We start from the raw sequence: 14,420 nt of genomic DNA, 5'->3' as shown, positions 1-14,420 counted from the left end.
TCTGGGCTCCAGCCATTCTCTCACTTCAGCCTCCCGAGTAGCTGCGATCACAGGCATGCACCAGCATGCCTGACTAATTTTCATACTTTTGGTAGAGACACGGTTTCACCTTGTTGCCCAGGCTGGTCTTGAACTCCTGAGCTCAACCAGTCCACCTGCCTGGGCCTCTCAAAGTGCTGGGATTATAGGTGTGAGCCCCTGTGCCCAGCCTTTAATATCATCTATAATGCTTGCAATCCCATTTATAGTATTATATAATTATTCAATTAGCCATTATTAAATAACCATACAATTTTCAATTATCCAGGTGCCTTAACAATTTTTTAAAAGTAGTATTATTAAAGTACTAGTTTTCAAATCAAATGCATTCGATATGGGGGTGGGTGTAGCTCAGGGGTGGAACATTTGACTGCAAATGCAATGGATATGAACCAAAAAAATAAGATTGATTCCTTGGAATAAACCTTCCCTATGATCATACTTAACCTGTTTATCCCCAGTGTTCCATTATTGGAACCCTAAGCATGTGGGAGTTATTTATGTCCTGCTCAAAGTCATCGCCAAGGTCTGATAAAACTCAAAAAATTGCAACCTTCTGCATAAATGGGTTAATTCAGTGCTTCATAAAGTGTAAGACTGGATGGCTTTAAAATCATTTGATATTATTCTAAATGCCTGTAACAGATTTAAGTGTTTATTGTTTTCCTTTTGTATTCATTTAGGCGTCCCAGAGGAGTTATTTCCACCCCAGTGATTAGAACATTTGGAAGAGGTGGAAGGTACTATGGCCGAGGTTACAAAAATCAGGCAGCAATTCAGGTAAGAAGACAACATGGTGTTTGTGCCGGTTCAGTGCCCTCAGGGATGTTCCTGTCCGAGCTTGCACTTCTAGTGCCTGCGCTCAGACAGAGGGCTGTGAGGATAATGCTTTAGCTGTCAGTCGTCTAACACCGTAACTGGCACATAGCTGCTCACCAAATGTCCGTTTCCTAGAGCCCAGATCGTTTGCTGTTGAGTGCCTCTTCAGGTCGTCTCTCCCCTTTTCCATGACTGTGTGTCTCTGGTGGCTTCCTGCCTGGTGTGGCATGATGGTCCAGGCTCACCTTGGAGATTGCCTGGCCTGTCAGAGCTGGAACAACCACTTTCAGTTTCTTAGTTTCCTCTCTTTTTTTTTTTTTTTTTTGAGACGGAGTTTCGCTCTTGTTACCCAGGCTGGAGTGCAATGGCGCGATCTCGGCTCACCGCAACCTCTGCCTCCTGGGTTCAGGCAATTCTCCTGCCTCAGCCTCCTGAGTAGCTGGGATTACAGGCACACACCACCATGCCCAGCTAATTTTTTGTATTTTTAGTAGAGACGGGGTTTCACCATGTTGACCAGGATGGTCTCGATCTCTCGACCTCGTGATCCACCTGCCTCGGCCTCCCAAAGTGCTGGGATTACAGGCTTGAGCCACCGCGCCCGGCCTTTTTTTCTGTTTTTGAGATGTAGTCTCGCTCTGTTGCCCAGGCTGGAGTGCAGTAGTGTAATCTGGGCTCACTGCAACCTCTGCCTCCCGAGCTCAAGTGATTCTCCTCTCTCAGCCTTCCGAGTAGCTGGGAGTATAGGCGCGCCCCACCACGCCCAAATGAGTTTTGTATTTTTAGTAGAGATGGGGTTTCACCATGTTGGCCAGACTGAACCTTTGACCTCAGGTGATCTGTCTCCCTCGGCCTCACAGAGTGCTGGGGATTACAGGCATGAGCCACCGTGCCTAGCCAGTTTCTTGGTTTCTTTAATGGGAAACATTTCAGGACCTGTCTGAGCATGGACAGGTCTTATTACCATAGCACTGTTCACCGTTCCTAGTGTTCTGTGGAAGAACTGGCGTGGAGCGGGAAGTATATCCACACCCGGAATTCTGATTTTTCACACATAAACACACACATTCATCTAAGGTTTTGTTTTCTTTTTTAAATATAAGATCGTCATGAATTTCTGTTGATGTTTCTAATTCAAACTGAGGACTACAAGGCCTTTAAAAACCTACTGTCGTGATCTGTATGTCCTTTCTTCTGTACTGAGTCACTGTAGGCTTTTCCTGCACATAGCACTAGGGAGGAAAGGTGCATAAACACAGGTCCATGTATGTACTGTGCACACGTGTACCTATGTACACAGGCATACACTATATATACATAATGTGCTGTCCCCACCAATGAATGACATTATGAGTTTATACTGAATCTTCCAATTCAAATGTAGGACTTTAAGACTTTTACTTAACCTCTACTTTATATCTAAATGTCCCTTCTTCCTCCCTGAGAATCTTGGTTCTTAAGAAGTCAGAAAAAGCTGGGCACAGTGGCTCATGTTTATAATCCCAGCACTTTGGGAGACTGAGGCAGGCAGATTAGGAGTTTCAGACCAGCAGGCAATATGGCAAGACCTCGTCTCTGCAAAAAATCAAAAATTAGCTTGGCATGGTGGTAAGTACTTGTGGTCTCAGCTACTCAGGAGGCTGAGGTGGGAGAATTGCTTGAGGCCAAGAGGTTGAGCTGAGATTGTGCCACTGCACTCTAGCCTGGGTGACAGAGCAAGACGGTGTCTCAAAAAAAAAAAAGTACGGTGGCTCACGCCTGTAATCCCAGCACTTTGGGAGGCCGAGGCGGGTGGATCACGAGGTCAAGAGATCGAGACCATCCTGGTCAACATGGTGAAACCCCGTCTCTACTAAAAATACAAAAAATCAGCTGGGCATGGTGGCACGTGCCTGTAATCCCAGCTACTCAGGAGGCTGAGGCAGGAGAATTGCCTGAACCCAGGAGGCGGAGGTTGCGGTGAGCCGAGATCGCGCCATTGCACTCCACCTAGGTAACAAGAGCGAAACTCCGTCTCAAAAAAAGCAAAAAACAAAAAACAAAACAAAACAAAACAAAAAAAGTAGTCAGGAGTAGATTAGATTGGATATACAAAACTAATTATATACTTTTTCCATACTGTACACACAAGAGGCTCAGAGTGAGCGCTACCCTTACCAGCCTAAATTACTGCGAACAGTTTAAAGGAGATGTTTGCTTCTCGCTCTCCCTCAGCACTCTTGCATTTCTAAAAAAAAGAGCTGTGCTATTATTGCGTACGTTATCTACGCAACCAGCGTGACCTACTGTACATTCCCTTCTTACCTCATCTGCCTTGGTTCTAGAAACACCTTCATGTCTCATGCCCCTACCAAGCCTTGTCCGTGCATCCATTTCGGCTCCTGAAACCCTTTATTTAGTAGATTCTCAGGAAGGGTTCCTCAGGAAGAATGTAGGAATAATATTAACTTGAAAACAGTTTATTTCCCTTATAACTGGGAGCACTGGCTCACATTTTCTTTGCTCAAGTGTCTTATGTTGCTTCATTTTCTTTCTTTTTTTTGAGTTGGAGTCTTGCTCTGTCACCCAGGCTGGAGTCCAGTGGCACAATCTCAGCTCACTGCAACCTCCCACCTCCTGAGTTCAAGTGATTCTCATGCCTCAGTCTCCTGAGTAGCTGGAATTACAGGCATGTGCCACCACACCCTGCTAATTGTTGTATTTTTAGTAGAGATGGGGTTTCACCATGTTGGCCAGGCTGGTCTCAAACTCCTGACCTCAGGTGATCCGTCCGTCTCAGTCTCCCAAAAGTGCTGGGATTACAGGCATGAGTCACCACGCCTGGTGCTGCTTCATTTTCTTCTGGCATGAAGCTCTGCTCTCAAAAATGGATAATAGTCTAATTTTTTCCCCTTCGAAGTCACTTGCAATTTTGGCCTAAATGCCCAAACTGTTTTTTGTGTCTCAGTAAGAGTTTAACGACTTTCCTTCACAGTGTCCTGGGACTAGTTATTCTGGATCAGGGCACTCAGTGTGAAAAGCATGCTTTCCAAAGGTAATTTCACATTTCATTTTATTTTAGAAAGTTTCCTTGAATTAATAGTTTTAAAAACAATTTTTTGTCCTTTGTATTTGTTTCTTTTTAAATATATGACTCACATACATGAAGTTTACCTATTTTAAAGTACAGTTCAATGGTTTGTTTTTCTCAGAGACTAATTTTTAGAGGTAGTTTCAGGTTCACAGCAAAATTGAGCAGAAGGTATAGAAGCAGAAGGCAGAATTCCATATCCTCTGTGCAGGCACACACACAACCCTCTGTGCTGGCACACACACCACTCCTCCATTGTCAACCTCTCCCACAGAGGGCTCCCTTTGTTACATTCTGTGACCCTACATTGACACATCCTTTTCACACTAAGTCCACAGTTGATGTTAGGGTTCATTCTTGGTGTTGTGCACTCTGTGGATTTGAACAAATGTATAATGGCATGTATGTACCAATATAGTTTCACACAGAGTAATTTCACTGCCCTAAAATTCTCTATTCTCTGCTTGTTCATCCCTTCTTCCTCCCATCTGGGTAGTTACCAGATCTTTTTTGGCCTGAACGTCACATAGTTGTTAATCATACAGTGTGTAACCTTTTCACATTGGCTTCTTTCTTTCTTTCTTTCTTTTTTTTTTTTTTTTTTTTGAGACGGAGTTTCACTCTTGTTACCCAGGCTGGAGTGCAATGGCGCGATCTCGGCTCACCGCAACCTCCGCCTCCTGGGTTCAGGCAATTCTCCTGCCTCAGCCTCCTGAGTAGCTGGGGTTACAAGCACGTGCCACCATGCCCAGCTAATTTTTTGTGTTTTTAGTAGAGACGGGGTTTCACCATGTTGACCAGGATGGTCTCGATCTTTTGACCTCGTGATCCACCCGCCTCGGCCTCCCAAAGTGCTGGGATTACAGGCTTGAGCCACCGCGCCCGGCCACACATTGGCTTCTTTCACTTGACAATATGCATTTAAGTTTCCTCCATATCTTTTCATGGCTTCACTGTTCTTTTTTTTTTTTTTTTTAAGCACTGAGTAGCTTATATTGTCCAGATATGCTAGTTTATCCATTCACCTACTAAGGGACATCTTTGTTGCTTACAGAGGGGCACTTATGAATAAAGCTGTTATTAACACCCATGTGCAGGTTTTCATGTAGACATAACTCCTTTGGGTAAATATCCATGAACATGACTTTGGGATTTTATGGTAAGTGTGTTTTGTTTTGTAAGAAACCACCAAACTGTCTTCCAGAGTGGCTATAACATTTTGCATTCCCCATAGCAATGAAAGAGAGTTCCTGTTACTCCACATCCTCTCCAGCATTTGGTGGTGTCAGTGTTCAGGATTCTGGCCATTCTCATAGGTGTGTAGTGGGAGCTTTTTGTTTGAGTTTGCATTTCCCTGATGACTTACGATGTGGAACATCTTTTCATGTGCTTATTTGCCATCTGTATATCTGTTTGGGTCTTTGCACCATTTTCTAATTGGGTCATTTGTAAATCAGTGGTTTTTAATTTATTCTCCAAGTCCAGCAGCCATCACCATTAATTCCAGAACATTTATCACTGCTCGAGAAACTCCTTGCCCATTGTAGTCACTCTGCAGTCGCCCCACCCCACCCCTCAGCCCCTGGCAATCATTGATCTGTTTTGTGTCTCTGGAGTTTTCTGTTTTGTATATTTCGTATAAATATACACATTGTTGTGTGTATCAGCATTTCATTCCTTTTTATTCCTGAATAGTGTTTCATTGTGTGGAAAGACCGTATTTATGTATCCACTCATTTGTTGATGGACAGTTGGTTGTTTCCACCTTTTGGCTGTTACAGATAATAGTATTAGGAACATTCATCTACAAATCCTTGTGTGGGTTTGTGTTTTCAGTTCTTTTGTGTATATGCCTACAAGTAGAATTTCTGGCTCACATGGTCACTGTATGTTTAACCATTTGAGAAATTACCAGACTCTTTTCTAAAGCAGCTGCATCATTTTACATTCCCACCAGCAGTGTACAAGGACACCAGTTTCTCTACATCCTTGCCAAAACTTGCTGTTTTTCTTCTTTTTGGTTTTAGCCTTCCTAGTGAATGTCAAGTATTATCTCATTGTGTGTGGGTTTCCTTGTTGTTGTTGTTGAAATAAGTCTTGATCTGTTGCCTAGGCTGGAGTGCAGTGGCATGATCTCAGCTGACTGCAACCTCCGCCTCCCGGGTTCAAGCAATTCCTTTGCCTCAGCCTCCCGAGTAGCTGGGACTACAGGCACACACCACTACGCCTGGCTAATTTTTGTATTTTTAGTAGAGACCAAGTTTCACAATGTTGGCCAGGCTGGTCTTGAACTCCTGACCTCATGATCTGCCCGCCTCGACTTCTCAGAGTGTTGGGATTACAGGTGTGAGCCATCGTGCCTGGCTCATTGTGGTTTTGATTTGTATTCCCTGTCTTTATTTCTTTCCAATTTAAAAATCTTTTCTTCCTTTTTGTCTTCTTTGGGTATTTGTTCTTGTGTTTCTTCTAATTTAGTCTTCATTTCTGTAATGAAGTTTTTCTTTTTATTTTGAATTCTTCTCTAAATTTTTTCACTTCATTCCCAGTCTTTTAGTTTGATTTCTGCTGTTGTTTCATGTCTTCTATCATTTTATCAACCTGTTTTGAAATCAGAGGGGGTACTTCTGGTCTTTTTGTGAATCTGTCTCTCTGGTGTGCTTCGTCGTGTGTGGGCCTGTGACTTCACCCTCTTCTCCCATTTCTCACAGGGTTGTGTGTGATTCCACCTGGTACTTTCCACTGTGCATCCTGGGAAGGTTGGAGGATGTGGGCAGCTTTGCTCTTCCTTTGTGGTTTTCATCGTATGTTAAAAATATGCCAGTTGCTTCCTGAGAATTTCTAGGCTCTCTCTTTTTGTTGCCCCATCCGTCCCGTTTTTATTCCACTCCCAGCACTTGCCCTTGGTGCAGAGCCCCATCCTGTTGCTTGGTCAGTTCTCAGAGGACACACAGTGGAGCAGAAGATGCCACACCACACACAGTGCATTTGGTGGTGGCATGAGGAACCTGCTCCTGGTGGCAAAGGCTTATGGTTGTAGAAAGAGGGGATGTCTGTTTCCAAATAGGTGAAAGCCACTTTCCTTCCCAGTCCCCTCACCCTCTGTGCGCACCCCTCCCCCGTCACTGGGAGGGACTCCTTTGAGTGTCCGTAACAGGCCTGTATTATGACTCCTGCAGCAAGCATCCACAGGTACCCACTTCCAACTCCTGACGATCCTACCATACGTGCTGATTGAGTCCTGTAGTGGACTCTCCCTGACAGTGAGGGCTCTGAGATTTGAAAGGATACGTTAAAATCTTCAGAATTATTTTTTTACTTCTTGGTTGTGCTCTATATCATTATTATTATTTTTCGAGACAGAGTCTCACTCTCCCATCCGCTTCAGCCTCCCAAAGTTCTGGGATTACAGGCATGAGCCCCGTGCCCAGTAGTCCTGCTGTATTTTTATGTTTGATATTATTTGTCTCCAGGTTCAAAGAAAATGGTGATTGCATTTACTTATGGAGAAGGGTGCATTAGTATTTCTGAACCCTAGGGTTGGAAGCTAACATCTATGTCGTAGGAGAGTATGTAGGGACCTTTGGTTTATTGAGGTCATTTCTTAGGCAAGGGTCACATCTCCATCTGGGTTGAATGAATGGGCTTTGTCATCAAGAAGGCAAATACCCTGGTTTTCAGAATAGGAGGCCTAGAAGATGCTGGAAAGTACCACCATCTTTGTTGGGAAGGGGATGCAATGGCAAGCTGGAAGATTCCTGTTCTCATCTGTAAAATGACCATTTGAAGGTGAAAACCATCCAGGTTTTCTTCAGCATTGAGTCAATCTATGACAGTGACTCTCAGCCCTGGTGATTGGCTCCCAAGGATATTTGGAGATGATGATTGTTATGACCTCATGTGGGCACTGGCTTTTAATGGGTGAAGCCTAGGGATGCTGTTAAACACCCTATGGTGTATGGGACAATCCCACCACAGAGAATGAACAGAGCCACCATACCATATGCTGAGGTTGAGGAGCCCTGGTCCAGTGATAGAAGCAACTCAAGATCTGTCTTCAGTGCCCTCACAGAGAGCCATGTCTTTCAGAAAATGTGCTGGATTCATCTCGAGAGCCTTTTTTTTTTTTTTTTTTTTCCCAGATAATTATTATTAAACCTATTAGGAATGGGGAAGACCCATTCAGAGGAGATATTTCACAAGCACGGGGCAATTATCAGTGCAGATTTCTTGTTGAGGGTCCCCAGCAATGCCTGTTATTTCCGCAGTAGAAACGGGGGGTGCGCACTGCTGCACATCACAGGCAGATGTGGGGGACCCTGTTTGTTTTGTGGTGCTGGGAATAGTAATTTTAGAAAAGACCTATTGAGGGGCATTTTGTTATTTTAAACAATTTGGTGCCATACAAAGGATTAGACCAGAGCTCCTGGAGTAGGAATCTCCCTCATTTTCAGGGTATTAACTACAGAGGAGTTGAGGGAAGGGGCCATGGAGGGAACTGATTGAGACAGGTTGAGCTTATACCACCTGAAAGTCAAAGCAAAGACAGGGTTAGAGGGACCCCACCGGGCATTTTCTGCTCTTGAATCTGCAGAGAGTGTCATGAGGCCAAAATGGGCATCTTCTCTCTTCTGCCATTTATCAGAAGCCACCTTCTCATTTGTTGTCCTTTGTTTTAAACAGGGCAGACCTCCTTATGCTGCTTCAGCAGAAGAAGTGGCCAAAGAACTTAAGTCAAAATCTGGGGAATCGAAGTCCTCTGCTATGTCTTCAGACGGGTCCCTGGCTGAAAACGGAGTGATGGCCGAGGAGAAACCGGCTCCCCAGATGAACGGGAGCACGGGTGATGCCAGGGCCCCCAGCCACTCTGAAAGTGCCTTGAATAATGACTCTAAAACGTGCAATACAAATCCTCATTTAAATGCACTAAGTACAGACAGCGCTTGCCGCAGAGAAGCTGCTCTGGAGGCAGCTGTCTTAAATAAAGAAGAGTAAACTTATTTTTTATAGAGGGTGAAGGATGCTGGAAGGGTAAAGATTTAGGAATATCTGGAGAGAGAGAGCCTGCAGTTATGTACATTTTGTCCTTTCCGTAAGAGAAAAATGAGGACTTTGGAAATTCAGATCCCTCTTTGATATCAGAGATTTAAACAACACATTTTTAGTTTTAACCAGTTGTAGTCAAAATGCTACAATAAAACAAAAAAGAGAAAGAAAATGAAGAGCATTTGACTCCCGCACTTAAAATGAAGTACACATAAAGTTTAAACTGGTTATGACAAAAGCCTATAGTTGTGTTTCTTGAACTATAAAGAAAACAAATTTTGGCAGTCTTTAAGTATATATAGCTTAAAATATAATTTTTAGCATTTGGCACCATATGTATGCCATTATATTTGATTTTGCATTACTGTTTCACAATGAAGCTTTCTTTAAGGCTTTGATTTTTATGATTATGAAAGAAATAAGGCACAACCACAGTTTTTCTTTCTTAAATTTCATCACTGTTGATGTGGTTCTTTTGTGTTAAAAAAAAAAAAGTGCAACTATCAAAACTAAAAAATTATAGAGTAATATTGCCGTTCTGCTGATTTTAAATATACAATACATCATACATACTTTACAAGCAAGTTAAATGGAGATAAAGTTGAAATCATAGAAGATGCAAATGACCTTTCAAAATCAACACAATGTGTTCTGAAACTTTTCGTGACTAATACCATGCATCTGTGATCAATGAACTATGTGGTTTTGAATCGGATGTAGACCATTAGTACTACTACTTGAGCTAAACTTCTGCATGGTTCATAATTTTTAAAGTGTGTAGTTAATATGCATGTTATCGTCCTTTCTTCCATTCTTACCAGTATGTGCCCATTTGCAAAACAAAAATGCTAATAATCAGTAATAGTCCTATAAAAGATGTTAACTCTGTTTAGTCATTGACTGATCTTGCTCTAACCTTAAAATTTTGTGATTATTGACCTCTGTTGCATTTATTCTAAAGCCCCCCCCAAAATTATCTAGCCGTTTCGAATATCAACATTACCCTGGTGTATTCACTGCTGTATGCATTATTGTTCTTTGTTGCTGTTTTATGCCTTCATATTAGCAAATATGAAATTCTGTGAAAAAAAAAAAAACCCTTTGATCTTTAAAAAGAAAAAAAAAACCACCCCCCCTCTGTAGCAGGAAACAAATTGCTTGTTCTTGAGAACTTTCCCATCAAGAATTTAGTAGAAGCAGGTATACTTCTATCATTTTGATGTTTTTGTTAATGTTTCCAAACAATGTACTTTGAAATCAGAATCACTTCTTATCGTTTTCATATACTTCTGATGCTCTTCATCACATTAGTGATCAGAAATGAGGTGTAATTCCCCAACCCCTGCCCGCAAGAGCTAAGTAGGATCTTACTGTAAGTTGAAGGGAGTTTTGCCCTAACTCATGGATTGTGCAAGAATGAACTGCTGTTGGGTTTGATTGACTGTCGATGGATTGTGGTGTGGTGTATCTGAAGGCTATTGAATGCAACTTACAATGCTTAATAAAAATCTTTATTCTTTTAGTATAAAGTATGGCGTGGCTTTTAAATTCACTTGTAAAAGCTAATTTTATCGAGGTTTAATTCAAATAGAAACAATTACTGAAAAGCTTGATCAGATAACCAAAGTTTAAAAATATTGTACCCTTTCAAAGGAATTCCAGGTTTCCGGCTTAGAGGAACATTCATACATGGTTAATTTGATAGTTAAGTTTCAAGCAACCAAAGGGATAAAAAATTCTCTCTGCTAAAGCAGGCTTACAGAAAAGGTGTTCTTAAGCCCCAAGGACGCAATGAATTGGACTCCAGCATGCTTTAAAAGCTGGATGTTACGGGCGTGGCCGGCTTTCACGCCGTCCGTCTGACCCGGGGCTCTTCCCTGCAGCCTGATGGGAGGTCCCTGTGCCCAGGTCCGCCGAGCGCCTGCCGAGACGCTCCCCGTGCTGCCCTCTAGTGGGGGCTGGCGGGCTGGCGGCGCTGGCGGCGGCCGAGAGAGCCGCCCGAGAGAGCCGCGGCGACCCCGCTGCAGGGAGGGGCTGGCGCTCGCCCGGGGGCGCGTTTCCTTCCTGTGAGAGGGCGGGGCGGGGCGGGGCCGGGCGGGGCGGGGCCTCGCGTGGCGCTTCCTGGTCCGCCGCCGCGCAGGCTCGGGTGCGTGCGCAGCGCGCGGGGCGGGGCCGTGTGGGCGGGGCCTGCTCTCGGGTGTTTCCTCCCGGCGGCCGCGAGCGGAGCGGCGCGGCCGGTGCTGCTGCGTGGCCGGGGCCGGGCTCGGCGGAGACCCGTCTTCCCCGGGACGGAAGGAGGCCCCGGGAGCCCGAGCCCCCACCGAACACCCCGAGAGCTCTCCCGGCCCTGGCCGCTCAGACCCCGGACGAATTGACGCCTGCTCTTCGTGGGGTGGGCTTTCGGGGTCTGAGGGCAGGGGGCCGGCCTCGCTCGCTCCGGGGCCGCTTCCCACCCCGCCTCCTCCGGCCCTGCCGGGGGCTCGCTGCTTCCCGGCGCCAGCCGCCCCGTGGCGGGCCAGCCAGCCCTCCTCTGCGCTGCGGGGAGATGGGGGCGCCCGGACGGCTCCGTCTTCCGAGAGCGCCGTTCTGCTGGGGCCCCTGCGTGTGACGGGAACAAGTCAGACCCACTCTGGGTCGCGAGTGCCTGGCGGAGGCGCCGCGTTTTGGGGGAGCACTTGTCGGGCCCCCGAGCTTCCACCCCCCATTGCAGTGCCACCCCCGCCCTGACGACCGCGCGGTTTTCTTCCCTCTCTCTCGGGGCAGGTCCACCCCACTTGAGAATGGCAAACGGGCAGGGGACAATCCTCTGGCTTCGAGAGGGGAGAGGGACGGGCTTCGGAACAGTCCAGTCTGAGCAGCAGCAGAGCGCGTGGCAGGCAGGTGCTCCTGCCTTCCGGCGGCTTCCATCTCTGAGTTGCAGTTGCTGTAGGTGAGAGAGCAGCACGGCGTGCTCCAGGTCACTCTCAGCAGGGACTAGGCTGGAACCCAACCCTTAGCTCTAAGATGGGTCTGTCTGCCTGCTCCTGAGGGCCCAGGAGGTGCAGGCTCGGGAAGGAGAGAAGAAGGGAGAGGGTGCTAGGGCTCCGGCGACCCTGTGGCTGGAACAAAGAGGCCAAGGACACTCCTCCCACACCACCGGAATTGCAGAGGAAGGCCCAAGGGCGATGCTGAGATGGGCCCTGGGGCCAGTGGCTCTGGTTGACGCTGGTGCGGGCTGGAATAAATGGTGATGCTGGTGTTTCTCCTTCCTGGCAGCATGGTATCCTGGGGCAAGTCGTATGCTCTCCTGCCTGGCCATTTAGTCTCTTCCTTTTCAAAAAATGGGTCTTACTGAATTCTTTCGTGTTTCAAAAGCACTATGTGTTTATTGTGGTGAATAAATGCTGGATACACAAAAAGGAAAAGAAATCCCCAGTAATTCCTCCATCGGGAGCCACCTGATTTTAACATTTCGTCTCTCTCCTATGCAATGTATTTTTTTCATAGACAAAAATAATCATGTTGTTAATATTTTTTAACATTTTCGCCACTTAGCATCATTTGATGATTGCCTTTCCCTGCCATTCCATAGCCTGCCATAGTCCCGCAGACTCCACGGTGGGGCTGCATCAAAACGTATTGTCTTTCCCCACTGTTCAGGAAGCTCTTAGGGAAGAGTCCGTGTCAGGCCCAGCCCTAGGCCCCATGGGACAGAAGATGTCAAGACCCCTGCCTTTCTTGCATTTACCTTTGAGTAGAAGGATAACATACATGTGTACAAATAATATTTCAAACAAGAAAATGAGAAAAAGATGACGGGGAGATGGGTGGCATGGGCGGGTGATGCAGCCATGACTGGAACGCGTCTCGGAATACAGGTCTGGGCCAGGAGCAGCTGATAGAGCACCCAGCCTAGAGGAATCCACGGAGGGCGGAGAAGCCGATGGCCACCCTGAGGACAGGGCTTGCTGTGTCCCCCAGTGCTGTGGTCTGTTGAAGGCTTTGAGGCAGGCTGGATTGTGCTTGGATGCCCAAGTTGGGCTCCAGATGTCCACGCGACCCTGTAGGTGAGTCTTGTGAGGACCTCTGTCATTATTCCTGGTTAGCATTTCACCAAAAGGATCTCCTAGTGGGGAAGGGTGAGGGAACGGAGTCTTACGGTGCTCGTGCCAATTTAGCCCCAAAACGTGGCTTGGTATCCGGGGTCCAGGAGCTGTTTATACCAGCCCAGATGCTGGGCACAGTCAAGGCACTGGTGTTTGCCAATTTGACAGGTTAAAAATGGGTTATTTGTGTGACTTTGATTTCTAGTGAGGATGAACATTTCCCCTCTTACATTTAATTTTCCCATAATGTCTTCATTTGTCAATTGACAGGGCACTTCTAATGTCTCTCTTGGCTGTTTCACGATCTCCCAAACAATCAGGCCAAAGGCAAGAATTTGAAGAAATAATTCACTGGCTGGGCACGGTGGCTCAAGCCTGTAATCCCAGCACTTTGGGAGGCCAAGGCAGGCAGATCACGTGAGGTCGGAAGTTCGAGATCAGCCTGACCAATATAGAGAAACCCCGTCTCTACTAAAAATACAAAAAAATATCTGGGCATGGTGGTGTATCCCTGTAATTCCAGCTACTCGGGAGGCTGAGGCAAGAGAATCACTTGAACCCGGGAGGCAGAGGTTGCAGTGAGCTGAGATTGTGCCATTGCACTCCAGCCTGGGCAACAAGAGCGAAACTCCGATTCAAAAAAAAAGAGAGAAAGAAACAATTCACTGTCTGTATCTTCCTCTATATCATCAGCAACAAGGACCAAGGTAGTGCTAGGCTGCTCCGCCCCCCAGGACACCCCCTTCTTGCCCTGCATTCCTTCTGCCTGGTCAGAGGGAGCCCAGCTCCGCACTGCATGGGGCAGACAGCACAATGCCAGGTATTTTACGATGGATGCTAACCTTAGGGGTGACGCTCATCACTCTCTCGATTTTATTCTACTTTCAGTTTTTCTGAGAATGCACTAATTTCTTGTCAGCCCCAACTCCATACCCCTACTCACTCACTATACATTGGACAAAAGTCCTTTGCTACTTAGCTCCCCATGCTGTGGAGTAGACAGTTCAAAGGTCTTTTTGCCAAGAGCCTGCTGCTGAGCACCCTGCCAGCCCTACCCTCATCCTCCCCACCCTGGTCCCCAAGCTAGCTGCTACTCCTCCCTGTAACCCAGGGAAGCCTCCAGTGCTGGCGCTAACACAGCTCAGGCTAAGTTGACCCAAAGACCTGCAGATGGGACACAACAGGCTTTTCATTAAGATGCTTTGCCCTGTGCTGAACTGGGTGTGGGACTTCACCAGAGTTTGGAAAGGACAGCCATGTGAAAATGCACACAAGAAAAAATACAGTGAAAATACAACAGCAGTGGTAGTAAGTTCTATGAAGGACGAATGCAGAGAAAATGAAGAATTTACATGGGTAGGGTG

At 46.1% G+C, this 14,420-nt stretch overlaps 1 protein-coding gene across 5 annotated transcripts in view; it reads left to right on the top strand.

The window, feature by feature from the left end:
• Positions 1-10,500, top strand: part of LOC101053049 (family with sequence similarity 120 member A) — a 119,934-nt gene extending 109,434 nt beyond the window's left edge. For 4 of the 5 annotated variants that reach the window (XM_074395570.1, XM_039474745.2, XM_074395569.1 and 1 more), the window contains 2 exons: positions 723-819; positions 8,609-10,500. In XM_074395570.1, coding sequence (XP_074251671.1) covers positions 723-819; positions 8,609-8,920 — 409 coding nt within the window. In that variant the 3' untranslated portion in view covers positions 8,921-10,500. The remainder of the gene's footprint in view (positions 1-722; positions 820-8,608) is intronic. The other variant, XM_074395568.1, reaches the window with a different exon arrangement.
• The last annotated feature ends 3,920 nt before the right edge of the window (positions 10,501-14,420 follow it).

This window comes from Saimiri boliviensis, chromosome 2 (assembly GCF_048565385.1).
Source record: "Saimiri boliviensis isolate mSaiBol1 chromosome 2, mSaiBol1.pri, whole genome shotgun sequence".
NCBI lineage: Eukaryota > Metazoa > Chordata > Mammalia > Primates > Cebidae > Saimiri > Saimiri boliviensis.
Note: the sequence above shows the minus strand (reverse complement) of the source record. Positions and strands in the feature narration are given on the sequence as shown.